General features: G+C 34.0%; 3 protein-coding genes across 6 annotated transcripts in view; 2 read left to right on the top strand and 1 right to left on the bottom strand.

The window, feature by feature from the left end:
• Window positions 1–7,356, top strand: part of LOC133190419 (calcium homeostasis endoplasmic reticulum protein-like) — a 74,050-nt gene extending 66,694 nt beyond the window's left edge. For all 3 annotated transcript variants that reach the window (XM_061326047.1, XM_061326046.1, XM_061326045.1), the window contains exons 9-19: window positions 3,085–3,123; window positions 3,286–3,499; window positions 4,206–4,420; window positions 4,809–4,947; window positions 5,166–5,389; window positions 5,569–5,702; window positions 5,808–6,101; window positions 6,205–6,303; window positions 6,608–6,690; window positions 6,832–7,031; window positions 7,258–7,356. In XM_061326047.1, the coding sequence (XP_061182031.1) occupies window positions 3,085–3,123; window positions 3,286–3,499; window positions 4,206–4,420; window positions 4,809–4,947; window positions 5,166–5,389; window positions 5,569–5,702; window positions 5,808–6,101; window positions 6,205–6,303; window positions 6,608–6,690; window positions 6,832–7,031; window positions 7,258–7,281 (1,665 nt within the window). In that variant the 3' untranslated portion in view covers window positions 7,282–7,356. The remainder of the gene's footprint in view (window positions 1–3,084; window positions 3,124–3,285; window positions 3,500–4,205; window positions 4,421–4,808; window positions 4,948–5,165; window positions 5,390–5,568; window positions 5,703–5,807; window positions 6,102–6,204; window positions 6,304–6,607; window positions 6,691–6,831; window positions 7,032–7,257) is intronic.
• A 1,196-nt stretch (window positions 7,357–8,552) lies between these two features.
• Window positions 8,553–14,429, bottom strand: LOC133190921 (LYR motif-containing protein 1-like). Its single transcript, XM_061326605.1, has 5 exons — window positions 14,344–14,429; window positions 13,772–13,991; window positions 13,404–13,464; window positions 13,226–13,257; window positions 8,553–9,005 (listed from the first exon to the last, which is right to left on the bottom strand). The coding sequence occupies exons 2-5, from the start codon at window positions 13,922–13,924 to the stop codon at window positions 8,886–8,888; spliced, it is 366 nt and encodes a 121-aa protein (XP_061182589.1). The 5' UTR covers window positions 13,925–13,991; window positions 14,344–14,429; the 3' UTR covers window positions 8,553–8,885.
• A 40-nt stretch (window positions 14,430–14,469) lies between these two features.
• Window positions 14,470–20,853, top strand: LOC133190411 (TGF-beta-activated kinase 1 and MAP3K7-binding protein 1-like). 2 transcript variants are annotated; one of them, XM_061326032.1, is made up of 8 exons: window positions 14,494–14,585; window positions 15,038–15,074; window positions 15,650–15,795; window positions 17,485–17,638; window positions 17,776–17,862; window positions 18,776–18,914; window positions 19,008–19,236; window positions 19,669–20,853. In XM_061326032.1, exons 2-8 carry the CDS (start codon window positions 15,039–15,041, stop codon window positions 20,501–20,503), a joined length of 1,626 nt encoding a protein of 541 aa, XP_061182016.1. In that variant the 5' UTR covers window positions 14,494–14,585; window position 15,038; the 3' UTR covers window positions 20,504–20,853. The 2 variants fall into 2 exon arrangements, with proteins under 2 accessions (XP_061182015.1, XP_061182016.1); XM_061326031.1 differs by lacking the exon at window positions 15,038–15,074 and having other exon boundaries at window positions 14,470–14,585.
• The last annotated feature ends 501 nt before the right edge of the window (window positions 20,854–21,354 follow it).

Genomic DNA, 21,354 nt, shown 5'->3' with positions numbered 1-21,354 from the left:
CTGTCAAGGCCCACAGGCCTCTAGTTATCCTTGTGTTAATAAGGGAAATTTATAGAATAAAAAATGGTTTGGTTTTTAAAACTTGAGTGGTCTATAATATTCAACAGGTAATTTATGGTATATAATATTTATTATTAAAATTCTTTAACTGTTCTAGTAAAATAAAAAAGTTGATCTCAAAGTGGAGAAAAAATGTGATTCTATCATTTAATATGATAGTTTATTGAACATAAGTGCTCTGTGAAATAGTTTTTGAAAACAGGAAGCATTGAAAAATAAAACTCAAAATTTCCTAAACCAGTGATAGGTAAATAATTATGAGAGGAAATTCAGTATAATTGGAGGTTGTGCACAACTAGTGACTTGAAAGATTAGCTATTTAATGCCAAAACTGCATATTAAATCATTTAATCTCCACTATCTGACAAAACATTTGCAATTTTTGGAGGAATTTGCATATTTTTACCTTATTCATTAGAAAGTATTATGACTCGAAAGTTTATGATTGTAATATATATTCAAAGACTGAAAAGATAATCTAAAGATTTGAGAATTTTGTATTCCATATATTATTGCTAATAAGCATTTTATGCTAATTAAATCTTACTTCATAAAACCCGTAAGGCCTGCTAGAACCATAATGTCATAATTCACTTCATTTTGGATGTCATAGATGACACTTGTTTTGTATGTAGACATTCATTTTTAAAGCAGGTGGTTATATAATGAGAATTAATGTTCAGTCTTCTAAAATTTATGCCCATTTTATGGAATTAGATAAACGAGCTAGGTTGTTGTTTACACTTTTACAGATCTGAACTCATCTTAAGTAATAATCGTTTAATCAAGATACATTGCATTACGTTTGTGTCAGTCATCTAAAGACATAAATAATACTAGTCCCTCTAGTGTACTTAAAATTTAATGATTCATTAAAGAGAGTACTTCATTATTATGTAATTAGCTTTTCTATTTTCAACAGAAAACGCAGATTTTTGTGATTCTGTTTTAGATGTCATATTAAAATCACATGTATAAAAGATTCAAACTCGCAACATTCAAGCTGAGACTGCTGTTCTTAGCTAGTATTATGTCCTATGATCTCCATGAAATAATTTGTACATGGCTCTTTCAGTCAGAGAATATTGCACCAATGTAATGGAATGCTTTTTGTTGCCATACAGTTTATGAATCAGCCTCACAAAAAAGTTTGATTGTATGTATAGTTCATGATGCTGAGATTTTATCTGTCTGGTTTGACTTGGATTAAAAATAGAATGATGTTAGAATTCCCTTTGTTCTGCCAAAACAAATAAATTGCATATGTATCAACAGGAATTTGCTGATATTTTATTTGATCTGTGATTTCTCTATCCAATACACTACAAAAAGTTACTAGTACAATGGAAAAATGTATTTTCATTCCTGATTATAATGATAAAAATTTATGCAATGTAAAAAATATGAGTTTAAGTAATATTTTATAAAATTATGTAGTATCTTGTCACCAGACTTGATCATGGCTATAAAAGTCAATACTAAGATTAGAAACTATATAGAGAGAGGGCTCAGCCCTAAAGAGATTGTCATTATGAGATTATAGGAATTTCCTTGCTGAATAATGTCTTCTATCATTGTGCTCTGTTAGTTCCTTATCTAGGAAATTGGTGATCAGTATAACCAAGTTACGTTGGCTTAAGCACAAACTTCCAACAATAATACTACGTTTTATGTATTTGAAGGACACAGCATTTAACAACGTAGTAGACTAATTCCTTTTTATCTGAATGGAATACATGTTATTTCAAGCGTACACTTCATCAGTTAATAGAATGATCAAACAAGGTTTTGTTAATCTAAATTCCACAGTCTAACATTTTTATACAGATCATATATTGATTTTATTGTAAGTGTTACAAAAACAAAATTGTTGATTGAATTGTCAGGTAATCAAATTACATTAAAATAATCTGATTAATGTTGTTAGTTATTTTTATGAGACTTAAATTACATGTATAACTATTATATATATTGAGATAATCAAAAACCTGTAAAAGTTCCACGGAATATGTGTGTTATTGTTTATACTGCTAGAGTTCTTTCAGTAAATTTAATCGGGCATGTTTACAAAATTTTCTCCACAAGAGGGGCATGACCTGCCGAATGATGCAATGTGAGTGTTTTGACTTTAGTCTTAGAAAGATAAATTTCGAAACAGAGTTCAGTATCCTACGAGGGAGATTTCCTCTGAAAATTCATGACGTCAGGGATTTCTGGTTGAATGAAAATAATCATGCATGCACAATACCTCATACATATTTCTGCACGTAAGAGACCTTAGATTGTAAGACGGAATTTGTAAACAGGGGATTTAAATGGAGAATTAAAAGTAGGCCATGTAAATATGTTTTGGTTCAGCATATAGATCAAGAACTTTAAATGGTTCTAGTGCTGATATATAGGTAGAGGTCATATTGCTGACAACTGGTCATTTTGTCCTTTATAGTGCTGGATGTGATGAAAGTGAGAACGTTGATTCAATAAAAAAAGATTATTTACTTGGATCGTGTTGTATTAATCTCTTTTACGTGAAGAAATATAAAGTTTCAAGAATTTATAACCATAATCGTGTTTGGAAACCAATACATGTGCCAATAAGTCACATGAGAGATTACCGGTATACCTGCACTAGAACATATACCTGGTAATCGGTAATTACCATAAATCAAATAGGTTATTGGTTAAAACCAATTAATAGACAAAGGAAGGAAGGTCTTCAGAACTGCCTTGTATTCTTTTTAAAAAATTTCCTAACTTCCTATTCATGAAATTAATATTTACATGTATGATGGAAATAAAACAATAGGCTTACAATGAAATTGAATTGAGAATTCTGTCACTAATCTTTATTTTGAACTGCAATGTTTACATGCATATATACTGGTAGATGAGTTTAACATTTGGCAAACATGTTAATCTTGCAGTAATATAAAATGCAATATCTGCTTGATGTATTTAATAGCACTTATAGAAATAAATCAGTTTGGTGATAATATATTTATATTACATTTTTTCCTTTTCCAGCAACTGAAGAATCCAACTCTAGCTTTAACAAATTATCAGGTACGAGGTTTTTTTTTTATATATTATATATATATATATACATAAAAAGAAAAAAATTACAAAATATTCATATACTTTTTTTTGCCAATGTATACTGGATTTTTTTTTTTTTGGAGAGAGAGATTTAAAACAGATTTTTTTTTTTTTTTTTTAATTTATCAGACAAATTTGCTCAATGAACATGCAGCAGTGGTTAGTCAGATCAGTGCAGCAACACAGCAGAAGTATGCAAATCTGCAGAAACAGCACCAGGACTTCATGGCTCACCTTAACAACCAGCTTCAGCAACTTCAGCAACAGCTACAGATGTTACAGCAACAACAACCCCCACCCCCACCCCAGGTGATCAATCCCATGGTAGAGGGAATGCCACCAGGTAAAATTAATTTATGATTTTTAACTTATACAGTGAATCCCCCCCCCCCCCCCCAATATAACAAAGGATGGAACATCTTCAAATAACATTGCTTTATGTGATGTGGAATTCAGTGGATTCCAATTCCTTTAATTTAGTAGGTTTTTTTTTTGGTGCAGTATAAAAAAAATGCACAATTTATATTCATGGAATATGCAGTGGGTTTTATTGATGCAGAATGATACAAGAATACACAGATTGCACAGAATATGTGCAAGCTATCAGATTTTCATTTTCTCTAATAAACATATGCTGTGCAGAAGTATATATCCTTATTAGTAAGTGAAGAATTTATGAAAAATATACTGTATTTTCCCCAAAGATTGTTACCAGGTAATTATTTTATGGTAAAGAATGAAATCAAATTTCTGCAAACCTGGAATATAAAAACTATTTTGATAGAGAATCTGACAAGAAGGGAAATGAAAGCTATCAGTTGTGGAGTAAACTTACATCAGACACTGTAACAAACTTTAGTTTGTGCAAATTTCCTATGGGAAGGCTGCATAATACAAGCAATTAATTCCAGAAACTTAAGAATTCTGAAATTTTTATTATATTGATTTTAACTAAACACTTCACCTTTTTCTCTTTTTTTGACTGAAAAGAAATTGTATTCTGACATCAATTTGCATTCCAACCAACATTTATTGATTTTCTTACACAGGGAGTGCCATTCCCCCTGGAATTCCACACTCGGCTCCCCTACCTGCCTCAATGGGTCCCGGTCCCCAACAGATCCCATCCTCAGCCCCCATGGCTGTTCCTCCCAGTGGCCTTGGAGACCCACAAGTTGTACAGGTCACACAAATAATGCCAACACCTTCTGTTGTCGGAGAGCAGCCCCCACCTGTGACGTCAGAACCACCACCTCTGATGCAGGTTCGTACTTTACACCAGATTAATTAACTTAATGATGATTAAATGGTAATTGGTTATGGAAAGAATCATCAATTTTGACCATAAACTGTGAAAGGAATTTAATAGACCTAAGAGTGATGTATATAGAGAAGTATAGAAAAACATTCTGCTGACTGCATTTCAGAAGTATTTTGCATCAAATTTCAAATTTCCAAGGAAATTGCCTACATTTGAAAAGTGTCTTTTAATGTTTAATAAACTTTTGCATGTCTTTAATTATTAATTAGGGTAGCTTAAAAATGATATTGTCTTTAGAGACACCCAAATAAGGAGCAATTTGAAAACTGCTGAAAAAAAAAATTTGTGTGAAGATTGTACCTTGTGATTGATATTTCTTGTTTCTTTTCAGCAACAACTAGGTCCAATGCCAGGGAACCAGCCACTCCAGGGAATGCCTCCAGGATCTGCCCCTCAACAGTTTGGTCCACCACCTGGTGGATTTGGTGGACCCCCACCAGGATTTAGAGGACCACCCCCTCAGAATGTTGGTAAGTGAGGTCATACTCATGAAAAATATTTCTAATTAAGAAATAAGTGGTTTTCTGCTTTACTGGGAAGATAATTGACAGACAATTATCAATGATGTTCCAATACATACTGATATTTAACAATGTCGGTAAAATCATGTACATGTACAATTATAGTGAGTTAGAGCACTATAACATCATGTGTAAATTCTCTCTGACTTGGGACTGTATCTTATCAGGTCCCGGTGGTCCACCAGGAGGCTTACCCCCAGGTTTTACCCCAGGTCCTCCTGGACCAGGTCCAAACCAGAATCAGTTTGCCCTCCCAGATCTTAGCAAACCTCCCCCAGGATTCCCTCCAGGACTACCCCCCTTTGCAGGACCACCCCCCTCAGACATTGACCTGACACCTTCAGTGCCATACTATGAGCTACCTGCTGGACTGATGGCACCACTGGTCAAGGTAAACAGCATTTTGAAGTGGTAATGATTTATCATTTTCACCTAATCATCAGGTAATTATAAGAAGACCTAGAATTCAAATAAATTGCTTTGTTCATAGATGAAATTTTTCATCTCCAATTAAACAATAATGTCCCTTTTTATATTGCAAAAATGTTAACATTAATTCACATTTTGCAGCTTGAAGACCATGAATATCGTCCTTTAGATCCCAAAGACATTCGTTTACCACCCCCTATGCCACCAAGTGAAAGATTACTGTTAGCTGTGGAAGCCTTCTACAGTGCTCCAACTCATGAAAGACCTAGAGACAGGTATGGCAAAGAGTCGGAGTCATGCCCAAATAATGAAAATGGTAGCAAAGATTTGTATAGTAGATTTTATATTTGAACTTGATCATTTCATCAATTCTTTCCTAGTGAGGGATGGGAAAAATTGGGTCTCTACGAGTTCTTCAAAGCAAAGCAGAGAGCAAGAAAATTAAAAGAGGAGGAAAAAGAAGCAGAAAGACAACAAAGGGGTCGACGATCAAGGTCACAGTCAAGATCTCGTTCCAGGTCAAGGTCGAGATCACGCTCTCGGTCAAGAGAAAGGGAAAAATTTCGAGACAGAGAGGAGAGAAGATCCAGAAGCAGGTCAAGGTCAAGATCAAGGTCACCATCACCTTCACCCAGGGGTCGCAGGAGGCGCAGTGGAAGGAGAAGCAGGTCAAGGTAACAAACAAAAAGTTTTTGGGTCATCCGAAATTAGGAGATTATTGTCACAGCATACTAAAAAAATTGACATTATGCAAATATGATCTTACTGTGTTTGCAGGTCAGAGTCACCTTTACCCTATCAAAGAAGCAGCAGGTCACCTTCACCACCACCACGACAACGTAGGGTGTCCCGGAGTCCAACACCAACAAATGAATTGTATGTTTACCATTCTTTTGCACTAGAATGCTATTGATATACCGTAAATCAATTTTTATTTGTGAGAACTTTATTTTCACATAATTACATGAGAGTGTCTGCTCGTTAAAATTTTATTCTTGTGTATATTGATATTGTTCAAGCTTATATACAATAAGGACTAGAATTCATGAAAATTTTGTCTTGCTTATAAATACCAGATTGCTAATTTTGTAATATACAGTAGAAGAAAGAAAGAAGCATTTAGTTTGATGTTGATACCTTAAGCATGATTTTATGTACCATGTATCGTATTTCTTTGTAGTGTTGGGATGGGAGCATCACAAACATTAGGAGACTCCAAGTTAGGACAGGACAATAAAGGGCATCAGATGCTGATGAAGATGGGTAAGAAATGCCTGATTTTTAGAGATCTTCATTCCTATATCAGTTTGCTAGCTGTAGTTTCATAGCCCTTTTTCTAGAGTGTTTACAGAGTTCCATACAGAGTATTTATGCTTACTTCAATAGAGATGACTTTTTTCTTAGGGTGGGGAGGTAAGGGGTTGGGAGCTACAGAGCAGGGCATTGTGGACCCTATTTCTGGTGGGGATGTAAGGGACAGACAAGACATGTTCAAAGGAGTGGGATCAGATCTCAAAGATCCATTTGAACAGTTCAGAAAGAACAAGAGCCATGGATTCATTGCCAGGATGAAGGCCAGGGATGAAATGAGAGAAAAAAGTAAGGTTTTGATGTTTCAGGAAATATTTTACATAAATGTATGTGTAATATATCTTACATCAAAAGTCATTTACAATACTAAATTTTACTACACGTATAATGTTAAATGCCATAAAAAGATCATACTTATATACTGATTTTTGAAAACTCATTTGATAGATTGAATCATAGTCTCTTTTATTTCATTCTGTGCCTTCAGTTTAATATTTTTGGTTTTAATTTTCAGGTAAGAAGGACAGGGACCAGGATAATTGACCACTGGAATTTATTGTACATAGATTGTCATATCTCATCAAGTGTGAACTTCACAATAAAATCATGACAAAATTATTCTGATTTTATATTGTGGCTGTAATTGAAGGAATGTTGGCGTAAATGTCAGTATTTTGTTTAGGGTGTATGTGTGTTCAAGGAAATAGTCTGCCAGGTCAGACCAGTTGAAAATTAAGCTAACTTTAATTCCCTTCACTAAGGTGTCTAAACAGTTTGAAGAAAAGGCAGACATGTTTAATGGTAGTCTGTACTTGGCCATATTTTGCTGTTGTTTTATTTTTTATGTTTAACATAGGAGAAATGTCATTTAACATATGAGAAAATGATGAATGAAAAATGTGACAGAAAAATGTGAATTTAAAACAGGGGCTGTGCTCAGACACAACTCCTCCCCCCAAATCTGTATACAGTACTGATGCAAAGGGATTAGCACTCAATTTTGTAGATATGGTGCTCACCTTTAAAGATAATAGATGATGGGAGTGGGAGGATAACCTCAGCATTTTTCAGTTTTGTGTACTGGAATGAAAAAAATCATTTAAAAGTACATATAAAGAAGGCATTTCAATTTTGAAAACTTAAAGAGGGTCAAAACTTGAGACTTTTTATTTTTACTTATGCATTTCTTAATTGAACAAGAAGTGAATGTCAAACGCTAAGGTCAGGGTCATTAGTTAAAAAAAACCCAGGTCTTGTCACAAGGAATACATGTGTAAAATATGAAAGCCTTAGCACCACTGTTCAAAAGATACGGGCAAGGTTAAAGATTTTGCTGATGAACATATTAACAGACAGACAGACCAAAAATTATATGCTCCTGAATCTCCAATTATGGGAGCATAAAAATTGAGACTGAGAATAATAAATCAAAGATATAGAAGTGGTTGCATGCCCCTAGCAATGCTATATATTTTTAATGTAAAACAAGATAGTGTCAATGGAAAAACCGGTCTGATTAAAATCAAACCTTTACTAGCTCCTTTTTATTTTACTAGATTGCTGCGAGACAATCAAAATAAAAAGGAGCTAGTGAAGGTTTGATTTTGATCAGACTGGAAAAATCTAGGTATATGATCCAGATATCAAAATAAATGTGAATGACATCACTTTCCCCTCTCTATAACTCGATTAAGTATCTTATTTTAGCATCAGATCTTATACACTAGTGTATGAATAGGGGAGGTGTAACAAAAAGTCATATATTCTAACCAGACAGTGACACAGTTTTTTTTATGGATAAAAGAGAAACCATCACCAGTTCAATGAATTATTTATTAAAACGGTGTTGTAGGGTGTAGTGCAACAGTTTAATTAATGATTGAACACTATTTTTGTCCAAAATGCAAGAATGTCTTTTAAAATATATAAAAAAAAAATGTAAAATAGAAAAAATGGAGTATTTTTGTGTGTGTATTTGGTTTATTTCAGCATAAATTTACGAATTATAATATTATTTGTCACAAATATATTGCGCTGTCTTACCAAACTAATATGTACATAGAGAATTTACCAAAGTCAAAAATATCACACTAGAAATTACTAGTATCACTTTGTTGGAACATCATAATTAAGATCTTCAGAAATTATCACTTTGTTGAATCTTCATAAGATTTCCAGTAAAGTGGTATAGATTCTTTAATCTGTCTCTTTTGAGCTTTCTTCAATTTTGAGCTCAATGGTGCCAACACATGCTGGGGAAAATTGACCTTGAACACAGAAAAAGAAAGATAACTCTTACAAAAAAATTATAAACCTAAATATCTTAGTGCAAGAGGGATAACTCTGCTGCATGGTTATACATGTATTGTCCAATATAGCAGGCCATGGCAAAGTTGGATGAATTCTCACTTTACCCAGTATGAATTTGATAATAATTTCTGTGGACAGCCTATGAAGTTTATGAATACCTTTCTCATTCCACTAAATAAAATCATGCCCAATCACCATCATGGTGATTGACTATATATATATATAAACCTTAATTATTAGATTATCCCATGGAAAAGTGAACTGCCTATATAGGCAGTTATTAGGCAGTTCTGTAGCAGTTTTGCAAATTTTAAGCAGTTTTCAAACAGTTTCAGGCAGTTTGGCTTTCTGTTCTTTTGTGACTGCTAGTGCCTTTGGAGAAAACAGTTTTCCTTAGCAGTTTTTAAGCAGTATTCAGTTTCCCTAGCAGTTATATCTTGGTCGCCTATGCTTGAGGAGAAGACAGTTTTCATAAGCAGTTTTGTAAGCAGTTTGTAAGCAGTTTCCTTGTACAATTTGATTGGGTTCAAGAGAAATTTTAATGTTGGGCTCAATGATCAACAAATATAAACAACAGGAACCCAACAACAGACCGCCAAAATTCATTTTTTGGCTGCCATGTTGTATTGTTGGACAATGCAAATAATAAAGCATCATGAAGAGGGAGCCTGCTGGCCACAAAGCTTTAGATTTATTGAAATGATGGTGTAGACTTTTAACAATTGGCAAGTACTATATTTATTAATTTGTGGCCTTGTGGTTTTTTGGATGAAGTGAATAATTGCTGTACTTTTGACTTTTTCCTTCAGTGTTGAATCTCGTTGAACATTATATTTATATGCCCTGGGATATATAAGATTTCTTACTAGTCAGTGAGTATAATTGCATGGTTGTGCATCACAGTGTATGTAAATAATTAAGGTACATGTATTAATTATTAGTTACACTGATTATAATAACAGAATGCATAAAACAGTGTTTGATACTTTTGAAACATTAATTCATCTTAGCAATCTCTAATTGTTTGACTGTGTTATACAATTATTGTACAAAATACAATAAATGAAAATGTAACAAGCATTTCTGATATAGGTAGATCTATTATAGTTGCATATTATTTCAGGCAGGATAATAGGAAGTGTCCTCACTCCTGACTAATTAATATTTATGTTGAAAAAGGGAAATAGATAAGCAGTATATAATAGTTTACTGGAAGTCCACTAGCAGTTAGAAAAAACTGCCTAAATAACTGCCTATGAACTGCTAAGAAACTGCCTGTGAACTGCTAAGAAACTGCCTGTGAACTGCCTGCGAACTGGTTACGAACTGGTAAGGCTAAGAAAACTGCTTATAGATTACAAAAGGTTTGAAAGCAATTTGTTTCTCCATTAGCAGTCTAGGGAAGGCTAAGTAACTGCTCCAGAACTGCTAAAAAGATCAAACTGTTAAGGCTAAGAAACTGCTAAATAACTGCCTTCCACTTTGCCATGGGATTATATAAAAAATTGGTATATACAAGTCAACAAAGTTATACCGATGGTAAATTAAGCACATATGTAAAACTCAAACGAAATTGGGGTTATGAGAATTATTTATCAGTAGTTAAAAATTTTCATCACAGAAAATCTCTATGTAAATTAAAAATTTCTTGTCACAGATTGCAAATTGAAGTGGGATGATTTACCAACATCCCTTGAGAAGATTGATTATGCAATAGATGTAATTCTAACAGTGTAGATGATGAAACTCATTTTTTGATAACATCAAGGAAAAGAAATTTTTCAGTCAATTAAAAGTAAATTTCCAACTTTCTTGGCATTAGATGATGAACAAAAACTTTTTTGGTTACTCAATACTGAAGACAAAGAAACTCTTAATTCTGTGGGCAAATTCATAAATGATAACATGTTGTAGTAGTCATACACTTTTATATATAGTACTCCCTTTAGCTGAAATAGTATACGATATTGTTGAAATGAGCAATGTCATTTACAAATTGTTATACTATCCATTGGCATATCTTTTCTTTATTATTGTAATAATTTCATACTTGTCTGTTATGAGCTCTAAATTAGAAAATAAATGTTCTGTTCTGTTCTGTTCTATATGGTGCATTTACCCTTTATGCCAAGTACCCTGTTTTATCTTTTGAAAAAAAGGGTTTTGGCAGGGTTATATTTATTAAAGCACTCAAAGCTTGCAAGGTATGGAAGCACATTTCTTAAATCATGCGAGTTAATTATCTGTTTTTCTTCAACTCTTACTCCTCATTTTTTTATGCCCCGCCATGAATATGGCCGGGGCATATAGTGTTTGTCATGTCCGTCTTCCGTCCTTCTGTCCTTCCGTCTGTCCTTCCGTCACACTTTGCGTTTAGCTCTGTTCAAAGCTCAGTTTCAAAGAAACTATCCAAGATATTTTTATCAAACTTCATGTGCTGATAGATATTGATGAGAGCTATGCAACTGCATCAACATTTTTTGACCTTGTCCTTTCCTTTGACCTTGACCTCACTTTTCTTAAATTAGTGTTTAGCTCAGTTTTAAAGATACCATTCAAGATAGTGTAATCAAACTTCATATGTTGATACATACTGATGTAAATTATTCAACTGCATCAACATTTTTTGACCTTGACCTTTCTTTTGACCTTGACCTCACTTTTCTTAAATTAGTGTTTAGCTCAGTTTTAATGAAACCATTCAAGATATTTTTAACAAACTTCATATGCTGATACATACTGATGTAAATTATTCAACTGCATCAACATTTTTTGACCTTGACCTTTCTTTTGACCTTGACCTCATTGTTCTTAAATAAGTTTTTAGCTCAGTTTTAAAGATACCATTCAAAATAATGTTATCAAACTTCATATGCTGATACATACTGATGAAAGTTATTCAACTGCATCAACATTTTTTGACCTTGACCTTTCCTTTGACCTGACCTCACTTTTCTTAAATTAGTGTCAAACTTTGTATGCTGATACATACTGATGAGAGCTATTCAACTGCATCAATATTTTTTGACTTTGACCTTTCCTTTGACCTTGACCTCACTTTTCTTAAATTAGTGTTTAGCTCAGTTTTAAAGATACCATTCAAGATAGTGTAATCAAACTTCATATGTTGATACATACTGATGTAAATTATTCAACTGCATCAACATTTTTTGACCTTGACCTTTCTTTTGACCTTGACCTCACTTTTCTTAAATTTGTGTCAAACTTCATATGCTGATACATACTAATGTAAGCTATTCAACTGCATCAATATTTTTTCACCTTGACCTTTCCTTTGACCTTGACCTCACTTTTCTCAATTTGTGTTAAAATGTTGCATTACTAATATACCCTCGGTGGGGCATTCATGTCCTATGGACATATTTCTAGTTTTAAATGAAAAAAGCACAAGGTATGTTTAAAAAAACCAAGTGTTGACTTGGAAATGAGATTACCTTCTTACATTTGTACATGTATCAATATTGGGATAATACAAGAACATAGCAAATTTTTTCAATAAACAAACCAACAGCAATTCAACATAGTTAGAAGGGGTGGGGGTGCTTTGGGTGTGCCTTTGCTTCACCCTTAATTTAAATCTCCACATCTTGTGAAAGACTGGTATACACATGAATCAACATTACTCATGGCTAATGATAGCAATCAGGGAATATACCCAGCCTATAGCATATAGTTCACATGCATTCCCTACATGTAACATGCATGTTCATAGACATTTATGTAAGTTTGGTTCAGACACATTGGTCTAGTTCAGTGGTGAAGTGTGTAGTGAACAGAAGGTCTAGGATTTGTTTCTTACTCTCCCCCCCCTTTTCCCCCTTCCTGTTATATAATGGAGCCATCCCAGTCATGGTGCCACCATGTCTTAAAACCTATGTAAAGAACAGTTTGTATTTCATTGATCTTAAAGGAAGGAGGAATATTGGAATGGTTGCTACTGGACCCTATAGCCCAATATTAGTAGAACAAACACAGAGTAAGAGATAGTGCGGGATTAATATCCTAGAATGTTATGCATTTTTTTTTCTCCCTTCCATTATAAGGTTTGCATTTAATGAGGAGTGGATCCAGAAACTTAAAACAGGGGTATCAGTGCTTTTCATATAGTTCTACTTGGCTTCTTCTTCAAGGTCTATTAAAAGAGTTCTTTACTTACATGTCTTGGATATGGCGTCCTATAATGCAGAGCTGAAATGGATCAAAATAATTTAAATTATTTCCAAGCTACTTTCTGAAGTTTCATAGAATTCATTAGGTTAAACAAAAAAAGTATGTTCTTCAATTGCAACATTTCACTCATTATTGGATATAAAGATAAACTAATTATTATATACCCATTTCTATTCTTGTAACTGCTTCCTTTATGTGAACTTGTATTTCATTTTCATCTGTGATCTGTAATTTTTCAAAACCATTGGAATATATTTTTATTATAATTTATACCAAGTACATGTACTTAAAGTCACTGAAACAATTCTTAAAAATTACAGGTAAATGAATCAATTTATAATAATTGTGCTCAGATGTCATTGGGACCTATTTACTCATGTTGTCACTTAATAAGTAATTAAGCACACTTTCATGTGCAACACCTTAATTAAAAAAAATAGGGATGGGATACTTATACAACTTAACATTTAAATTTATTTGTAAAGAATAATAACACTCAGTATTTCCTTGGATATTATATCAAACATCTTACATTTTGATTTTTCCTAAATAGTTCCCTTGCTTCATCTTTTATGTACTGTTTTTCTGCAGCTGTTTCCTTGATGTCTCCTGTAGCTGACTGCCAGGTTCTGGACAAACGAAAAATCCCCCTATAAAGTCTGAGAACTTCTTTATGGACACTCATGTCCTTTCTCCTTTACAGATGAACAGCCAGGATGATTATATTTTATTGACCATAGATGTGCAATTTTCTACAACAGAATGGTTTGAATAGAAATTGAGAAACATTCATTCATAGTCATACTTCTAAAGTTTTTTTTCACTGAGATATATTTTAAATATTTGGTAAACATTTAACAAAACATCTCTTATTGTTTTGTTCATAATAGCCAGCTGGGTGTTGTTATAAACCTTAACGATTCCACAATACATCTGTATCTTCCATAACAGTGCAATCCCTGATTTAGACCACGGTTTCATAGCCTGTTTCTGTATGTAAATATACCTTAATCCCTGCTTTTCTTAACAAAACTGCCAACAAAATTTAATTTAACCTGTAATGATATATACATTACTCAAATACTCTTGTTAATCATTACAAACCTTTGTTCACTCTTCCAACTATAATAACAAACTGTAAATCTACCGCACAGACACAATGGAGAGATCTAGCTACTAAGAACAAAACGAAACCAACACACGCTTGCCCTTGCAAAACGAAAGCGGAAGTGACGTTTTCAATAGCCAAACATCCGGGATTTTCCCTATGTGGGGAAATTATGTCTGGTGGGCTGCTGTCAAATGGTGTTGTGGTAGTAGGATCACCTCCACGAATTGGTTCACATGTGTGTAAAAAAAATATTTTTGCACGTTTTTACTTTAAAAAGTTCCTTGCTTTACTCTGACAAATGATTTTTTTTTCACAATGAAGGAAGGTTGTGTTCCGATCTGTTTTATCTCAAAACTAATTTAAGAAAAATTCTAGTATTGAGAGCTTGCTGAACAATGTTTACTTATTGCCGGTTTCCATACCAAATTCAGAATGTTAGGAAATCGTCTGAAGTCGTTTATTTTATATGACAGTTCGAGAAAGTCATAATATATGAAGAGATTTCTGCGTGTTTACTTGCTTCTATCCTGCTCAAGTTAACAATAGCTTACATTTACTATTTAAAACTCTTTTCTCATTATTCATCACTTTACCAAGTGAAGATGTAGCTTCATTCAATGTTTGAACTTTCTTCGAATCAGTCTGTATAATTTTTGATTTTGAAGTTTGGTCTTTGTTTATCTTTAGCATGCTGAAATATCCAAGTTTCAAGATGTTTCCACTAGTAAGATTATTGTGAATATAAGATTAGAAACTTGTTTTTGTTTGTGATGGATGTTGATTGTCCCGCATCTATATTACTACAGCATTCATAAAGCATGACGTGAACAATTTCTATTATACATGTACGTGTAATATTTCTTCAGTTTGGATATTACTTCTGCATTACTGTTTTCAGAGTTGTCATTCACATTTTGATTAAATGTATACACCTTTTATTTGGAGATTAGTATATGGGCATACCAATTAACACATATGTACATAATTCTTAATTACCAGAAATGTACAGCTTTTGCTTCTATTGTATATATGTGACTTGTATTCAAAAGGAGATATGCATTTAAAAGCTCTGGGTGACTATAAGTGAACATGGAAAAAGATAAGGAAATGCTGGCAATAATTTGAATGCATGAATGCTTTGCTTTGGAAACAAGAAACAGTATGAAAAATCATTTAAAAATGTCCTTAATTCCATAAATTTATACATGTACTTATTTAGACAAATATACAAGTAATTAATATTAAAGTGATCATAAATCATAAAGTTAAATTTTTAAACAGTTTATTTTATTTACTTAGGGACATGCCTTGAGCTGGACTGATGACTTGCCTGTGTGTCCACTATCAGGGGTGGGATTCTCCACCAATCAGATCTACAGAGAGGATGGTATTAGACGAGAAGAACATGAATTTGAGGACTGCAGTTTCCACTTCAAATTCAAAATGTAAGAGTAGTATACTGTATGTTTAACAGTAAATAAAAAGTATTTATCTCTGTGCAGGATGACCTGATTACTATCTTACTCAACATCATACAGAGTTCTCCATCACTTCAAATTTTACCATGGCTCAAAGCACATGAATAGCATGTTTAGAGATCTGATGCAATGACATTTTGTAGTAATGACAGGCAAAACTACATTTTGGGGTAAACATAAACATAAAAAGTTGATGTATATAATACTGTAAACGTACGTATTATATTTTGGCTGTGTATTCTTTTTAGCGCCTTTGGCAGAAAGGAACTTCCGCTAATTTAAGTACATGGCTAAATATCTTGCACATATACACATAAATAGGAACACTAAGAAATGTGCTAAATCAAATCTACGCTAACTTGTTCAAAAATCAATTTCCACCAAATATCGTACCCGCTGTATATAATACATTTACAGTATTCCTTTTATTTATTTTGTTTTTGGACATGAATTATCAATATTACAATGTACCTCTGTCTTTCAAACAGAACATTATAAAGTGGCATATCTTCATGAGGCAGGGTGAATTTGAATGTGGCAAAGAAAAATTTACTGTGGCATGAAGAAATACTTACTGTTTTTCTAGTACATAGTAAAGAGGCTCATGGAGAATCCTGATCACATTTTGGTAAATCAGGGTGGTATTTTTCAAAAGTCACTCAGATTTGACCTTGGCCTTGACCGTTGACTTGAAAATATCATTACTTTGGATGACCCATTTTGATCACCATCTTCTATCTTTATAGTCAGAGGTAAATTGAGATGTTTTAAGTACCAAAATCAATATAAACCTTAATATTTGACCATGAGAATAGTATTGAAATACATGTATAAATATATCTCTTGATGATGACCAACTATGGTCATCTCCTCTAACTTCAATATTTACATAGGGAAAGCAGTGAGGGAACAGGGGGTTCTGAATCCCCGTAGGATTTTCAGTTATTAGATTTATATGCATGTAGTAAAGTAACCAGGGGATGACTTTGGAACCCCAATCCCCTCACCAAGGAAACATGGTCCCCTTAAACTTCGCCATTCAGTGTGCCATCCTCCCCCCCCTCAAAGTGGGTTTTTTCGAGTCTACTGCTGACTTGTATATGGATATGGAACACCCCCCCCCCCCCCACCCGGGGGAAAAATTCCTGGATCTGCCCTTGTATGTCATGTTTGAAAATTGGTCAAGGGTTTGACATTTTTCCTTATTACTAGTTAATTAAAATGCATTTATCATTGTGGTATATTATAAACTTTCATTTCTCCTTGTTTACTGAAGTATTTAAAGAAGAATGAGATATTTTAATGTTTCAACTGGAGTTTTACCAAGGCCTGGACAGTTGGCCATAAAATTGGTAAATGATGCAATATCATCCTTTTGTGGGTAACTCATCTTTAGATTCCATGCATGTATATGTTAATTAGGGTGCATTATGTAGACATCTGTGTTGTGTGTTGACTCTGACTTGAATCTGATTTGCTAGAAGATACTTCTTTCTTGTGTCTTTATTTAATGTCCATGTGATTTAAGACAGATCACAACAATCAGGATTTCACTTCACTAAATTATAAATATTTCACAACTCTGTGGCATACTGTTTCTAATATTTCTTGTTTTATCACAAGAATGCAGTTTTTTGACTTAGTTTGATGTTGTAGGCATGATGAGGACTGCTATCTTTATGGAGTGTTTGATGGACATGACGGCAGCAGAGCTGCTAATTTTGCTGCCCAGAGGATGCCAGCTGAGTTGTTGCTAGGGCAACTGTCAGGAAAGACAACTGATGAGGATATAAAAGATCTTCTGAACCAGGTACTTGCATTGTATCGCCTGGATTTTTTTTTTAAAGGAAAATTAATATTGCCACTTTTCAAAATGTGTAGTGGGTGTTGTGCAGAGATAATATCATACAAATAATATGAAATTTCTTTTCCACTTTTATTTTGCAGGCATTTATAGCTGTTGAGAAAAGTTTCTTTGAGTCTATTGATCACATTTTTGCAGAGAAAACAACAATACAGCTACAGTTGCCAGAGGTATATGTCAAGAAAAATTGTTGTCATTGGATCAGGATGTTGTTCAAAGAATACCAGTAAAAACAAATTCTGATAGTAGCACAAAAATCATTTATTGAAATTTCATTACGTCTCTGCCATTGTCCCATTTTATGGAAAATTTTGAATAATTGCTGATAACAATATACAGTTATGGACTGTTAGTAAGGAGACATCACAAATTATTGGTAGAGTTGTCACTCAAGGGTGCTAGTTTCCAAGGGTGACAACCTCACTCAGACCTGATAATTTGTGATGTCTCCCTACTAAAAAGTCCACATAGTTTTATTATCATGAAGAATCCTGAAGGATCTAAATTTCACAAAATAGAGTATAAAATATCTGTTGTGTTCTTTATCCACTGCTCTGATTCTGTACTTTCACAATACGTCAACAGACAACTTTGCCGTCACCATTGAAATTTATTGTTTACGGATCCCACATACATTTTAATGAAATCAGAGTTATCTCTCTTGTGACATTTTATTTTATCTAAAGGGAGACAACACAGTTGTCATCCTGCACGTGAGGGAGACATCACAAATTATCTCCCTGCACATGACATGCTCTTAACCAATAAGATTGACTGTAGGATAATAATATACCATCATTGCCATGTATTTTGCTTAAATGCTTGTTTTATCAACAAATACAGTCATGTACAAAATAAGGAAATATGAACTAATGTATTGAATTGTGTACACAATGAAGCATTTTTCCAAATCGATCTTTCTAACAGCGTTTTAATATTCTGATGTTTAATGTAGATTTTTGAATAAAAAGGCAATTCAGCTGTGGTATTTAAAGACATTTAATAACTAATATCATCTGAAAAATAAATTTTTCTGTTTTTTGTGAGACATTCTTGCTCAATATTTGACTGTTATTACCACAGGGTATAGGGCACTATGAGGCCTTAAATCAGTTTCCAGATGTTATGAAGAAACTGGATGATCTGGAGAGGGAAATAACAGGGGGAACAACTGCAACTGTAGCTTTGGTGTATAAATGCAAATTATATGTGGCAAATGTTGGTAGGTTAATTTAGAAAAAAAATGTAGAGAAATTAAAAAGAGCACCATTTGTTAAAATCTATTATTTAGATTAAAATTTTTATCAAATTTTAGGGGACACAAGAGCCTTATTCTGTCAGACAGATGAGGGTGGCGTTTTTAAGGTAATCCAACTCTCTGTGGACCATTCTCTCTCCAATGAGGAGGAGCTTAACAGACTGTCTCATTTAGGAGTGGATGTGGAGAAGCTCAAACAACACAGAAGGGTGGGGAGTTCAGACAGCACCAGGTGTATAGGGGACTACCATGTGAAAGGGGGATACAAGGACATCGAGACTCTCCGGTAAGTTAGATAAATTTTTGTTTTGCCTTGGACCAGAATGACACTTTGTCACTGGATAACAGATGTCATGTGCCTGCCTTCAATATTTCTTTTGGCAGCCAATTTGCAAAATTTAGAGGGCAATAGACAGGTTAATAGATACACCTGTGTGGTGTATAGATTATTTTTTATTTCATTATTTTCAGTGCTGATTTTATATGTACCTACTGGTATATATACAAGTGTTAAGAGTACATGTACATCAAACAAACCATTATTTTATGCTTATTCCCCTCATTCTTTCACATTTGCAGGAAAACTATTACATAAGAATGAATGTTTTCCTCGGTGTTAAACTTACTCTCTGTAGTTTAAAATGAATATTTTAATTATGCATTGATTTTCTCTGCAGATATATTTTGTAATTGATATTTTTTTTTATCTGTGCTTTAGAAATGCAATAAGAGAGCCTGTGATTGCTGACCCTTATGTTCATGGAAGCATTGAGATTGGAAGCCGTCCCAGTTTTCTGATCATCATGTCAGATGGCCTCTACCAGGCCTTACAAGCTGCAACCAACACAGATCGTGTGAATATTGACATCGCCAGAATGGTGGCAGCCGAATTTTCTCAGCAGTCTACACTTAATGGTGTAGCCCAGGCAGTGGTAGATAAAGTCGTCCGAATTCACCACGATGCCTTCATTGGAGGAACGCCAGAAATGAAACAGATTTGTCAAAAACGTGGAGACATTACACTGTTAGTGAGAAACTTTAATTACCCTCTTGCCAATGCAATAAGCAGCCCAACTGCTGGTGGGGCCTATCACCCAGTGTCCGTGCCATTTTACAGTCCCCGCCCAACAAACATGCCACCCACAGTGACTATACCAAACCTCAGCACCGCAGAGAGGGTGGAGAACCACAGTGGATCTGGAGGATCTTCCACACCAGGAACTCCCACCCCAGCTCAGACACCACCTCGTGACACATTCTCATCCACTTTGGAATCCACTTTCAATGAAACCAACCACACCTACACAAGCACAGAGTCCTCTACACAGAGTAGTGGAGAAATGAGATTTCCCACTAGGTTTTACAATCCCAACAAGTTGGAACTGGATGAAAATGGCAGAGTAGAGGCCTATGTTGATTTTTCTGAATTTTATGATGCAATTAAAAAACTGACTGACTCACAAATTGAATCTCTGCATGCAGAAACAAAACCAAAATCAGCATATGAACCCATTACAGAAGAACTGGATTCAATGTCAGCACCTGAAAATTAAAGCATCAGCTGAACTAGCTTGTGAAGAATAATCATTCGAAAATTCTGAGTCACAGAAGAGTTTTTGTATTTTGAATTCTAGGAAAGGATAATATCTTCTCCAAAGGAGTTGTGTTCTCTTGACATTTCCTTAATGAAATTGAGGAACAATACAGTATTGTTTAGTTGTAATTTACTGAAACTGACTTAGACAATAGAGGGATGAAAATGTTCAAAATGTTCAGGGTTATGTGCCTTGTACCTCTGCCTGAAGGGGAGGAAAAATTTGTACACATGACATTTGTTCATTGCATGTGGAACCAAAACAAACCTGGCCACATAAACTAAGAAATAAAATATTCTGTGAATGTGTCTATGGTAATAGATGAAAACAAGCAAAAAAGGATCTTATGAAGGGAACATGGCAAGATATTCACAATTTCACATCTTATATTTCTTTTCCATATTAGAAAATAATTACCAGCTCACCTGAGCTGAAAGCTTTTATACTGTGGCCCCACCTACCTCATGGTTTCATGATTATAAAAAAAGATGAGACTCTACAAAACCTGAGGATACTTCCATATACCAGTAAATATGACCAATCATGGCTTGCTGTTCTTGAGATGAAGATTTTTAAAGAATTTTCTTATGTATTCGTATGTAAATTTTTGATCAGCCATTGTGGCCCCATCCTAACCCTGGGGGGTCGTGATTTGAACAAATTTGAATCTACACTACCTAAGGATGCTTCCTTATTTTGACGAATCATACCTTTGCTGTTCTTACATAGTGAAGTAGCTAAAAATATGACCTTGGGCCCCTAGAAAATATTGACTTATTTATATTGGGAAGCCTACTCAACCATCCCTC

Source organism: Saccostrea echinata, unplaced genomic scaffold (assembly GCF_033153115.1).
Source record: "Saccostrea echinata isolate AGI-Se365-2 ecotype Australia unplaced genomic scaffold, CSIRO_AGI_Sech_v1 ptg000022l, whole genome shotgun sequence".
Classification (NCBI taxonomy): domain Eukaryota; kingdom Metazoa; phylum Mollusca; class Bivalvia; order Ostreida; family Ostreidae; genus Saccostrea; species Saccostrea echinata.
Note: the sequence above shows the minus strand (reverse complement) of the source record. Positions and strands in the feature narration are given on the sequence as shown.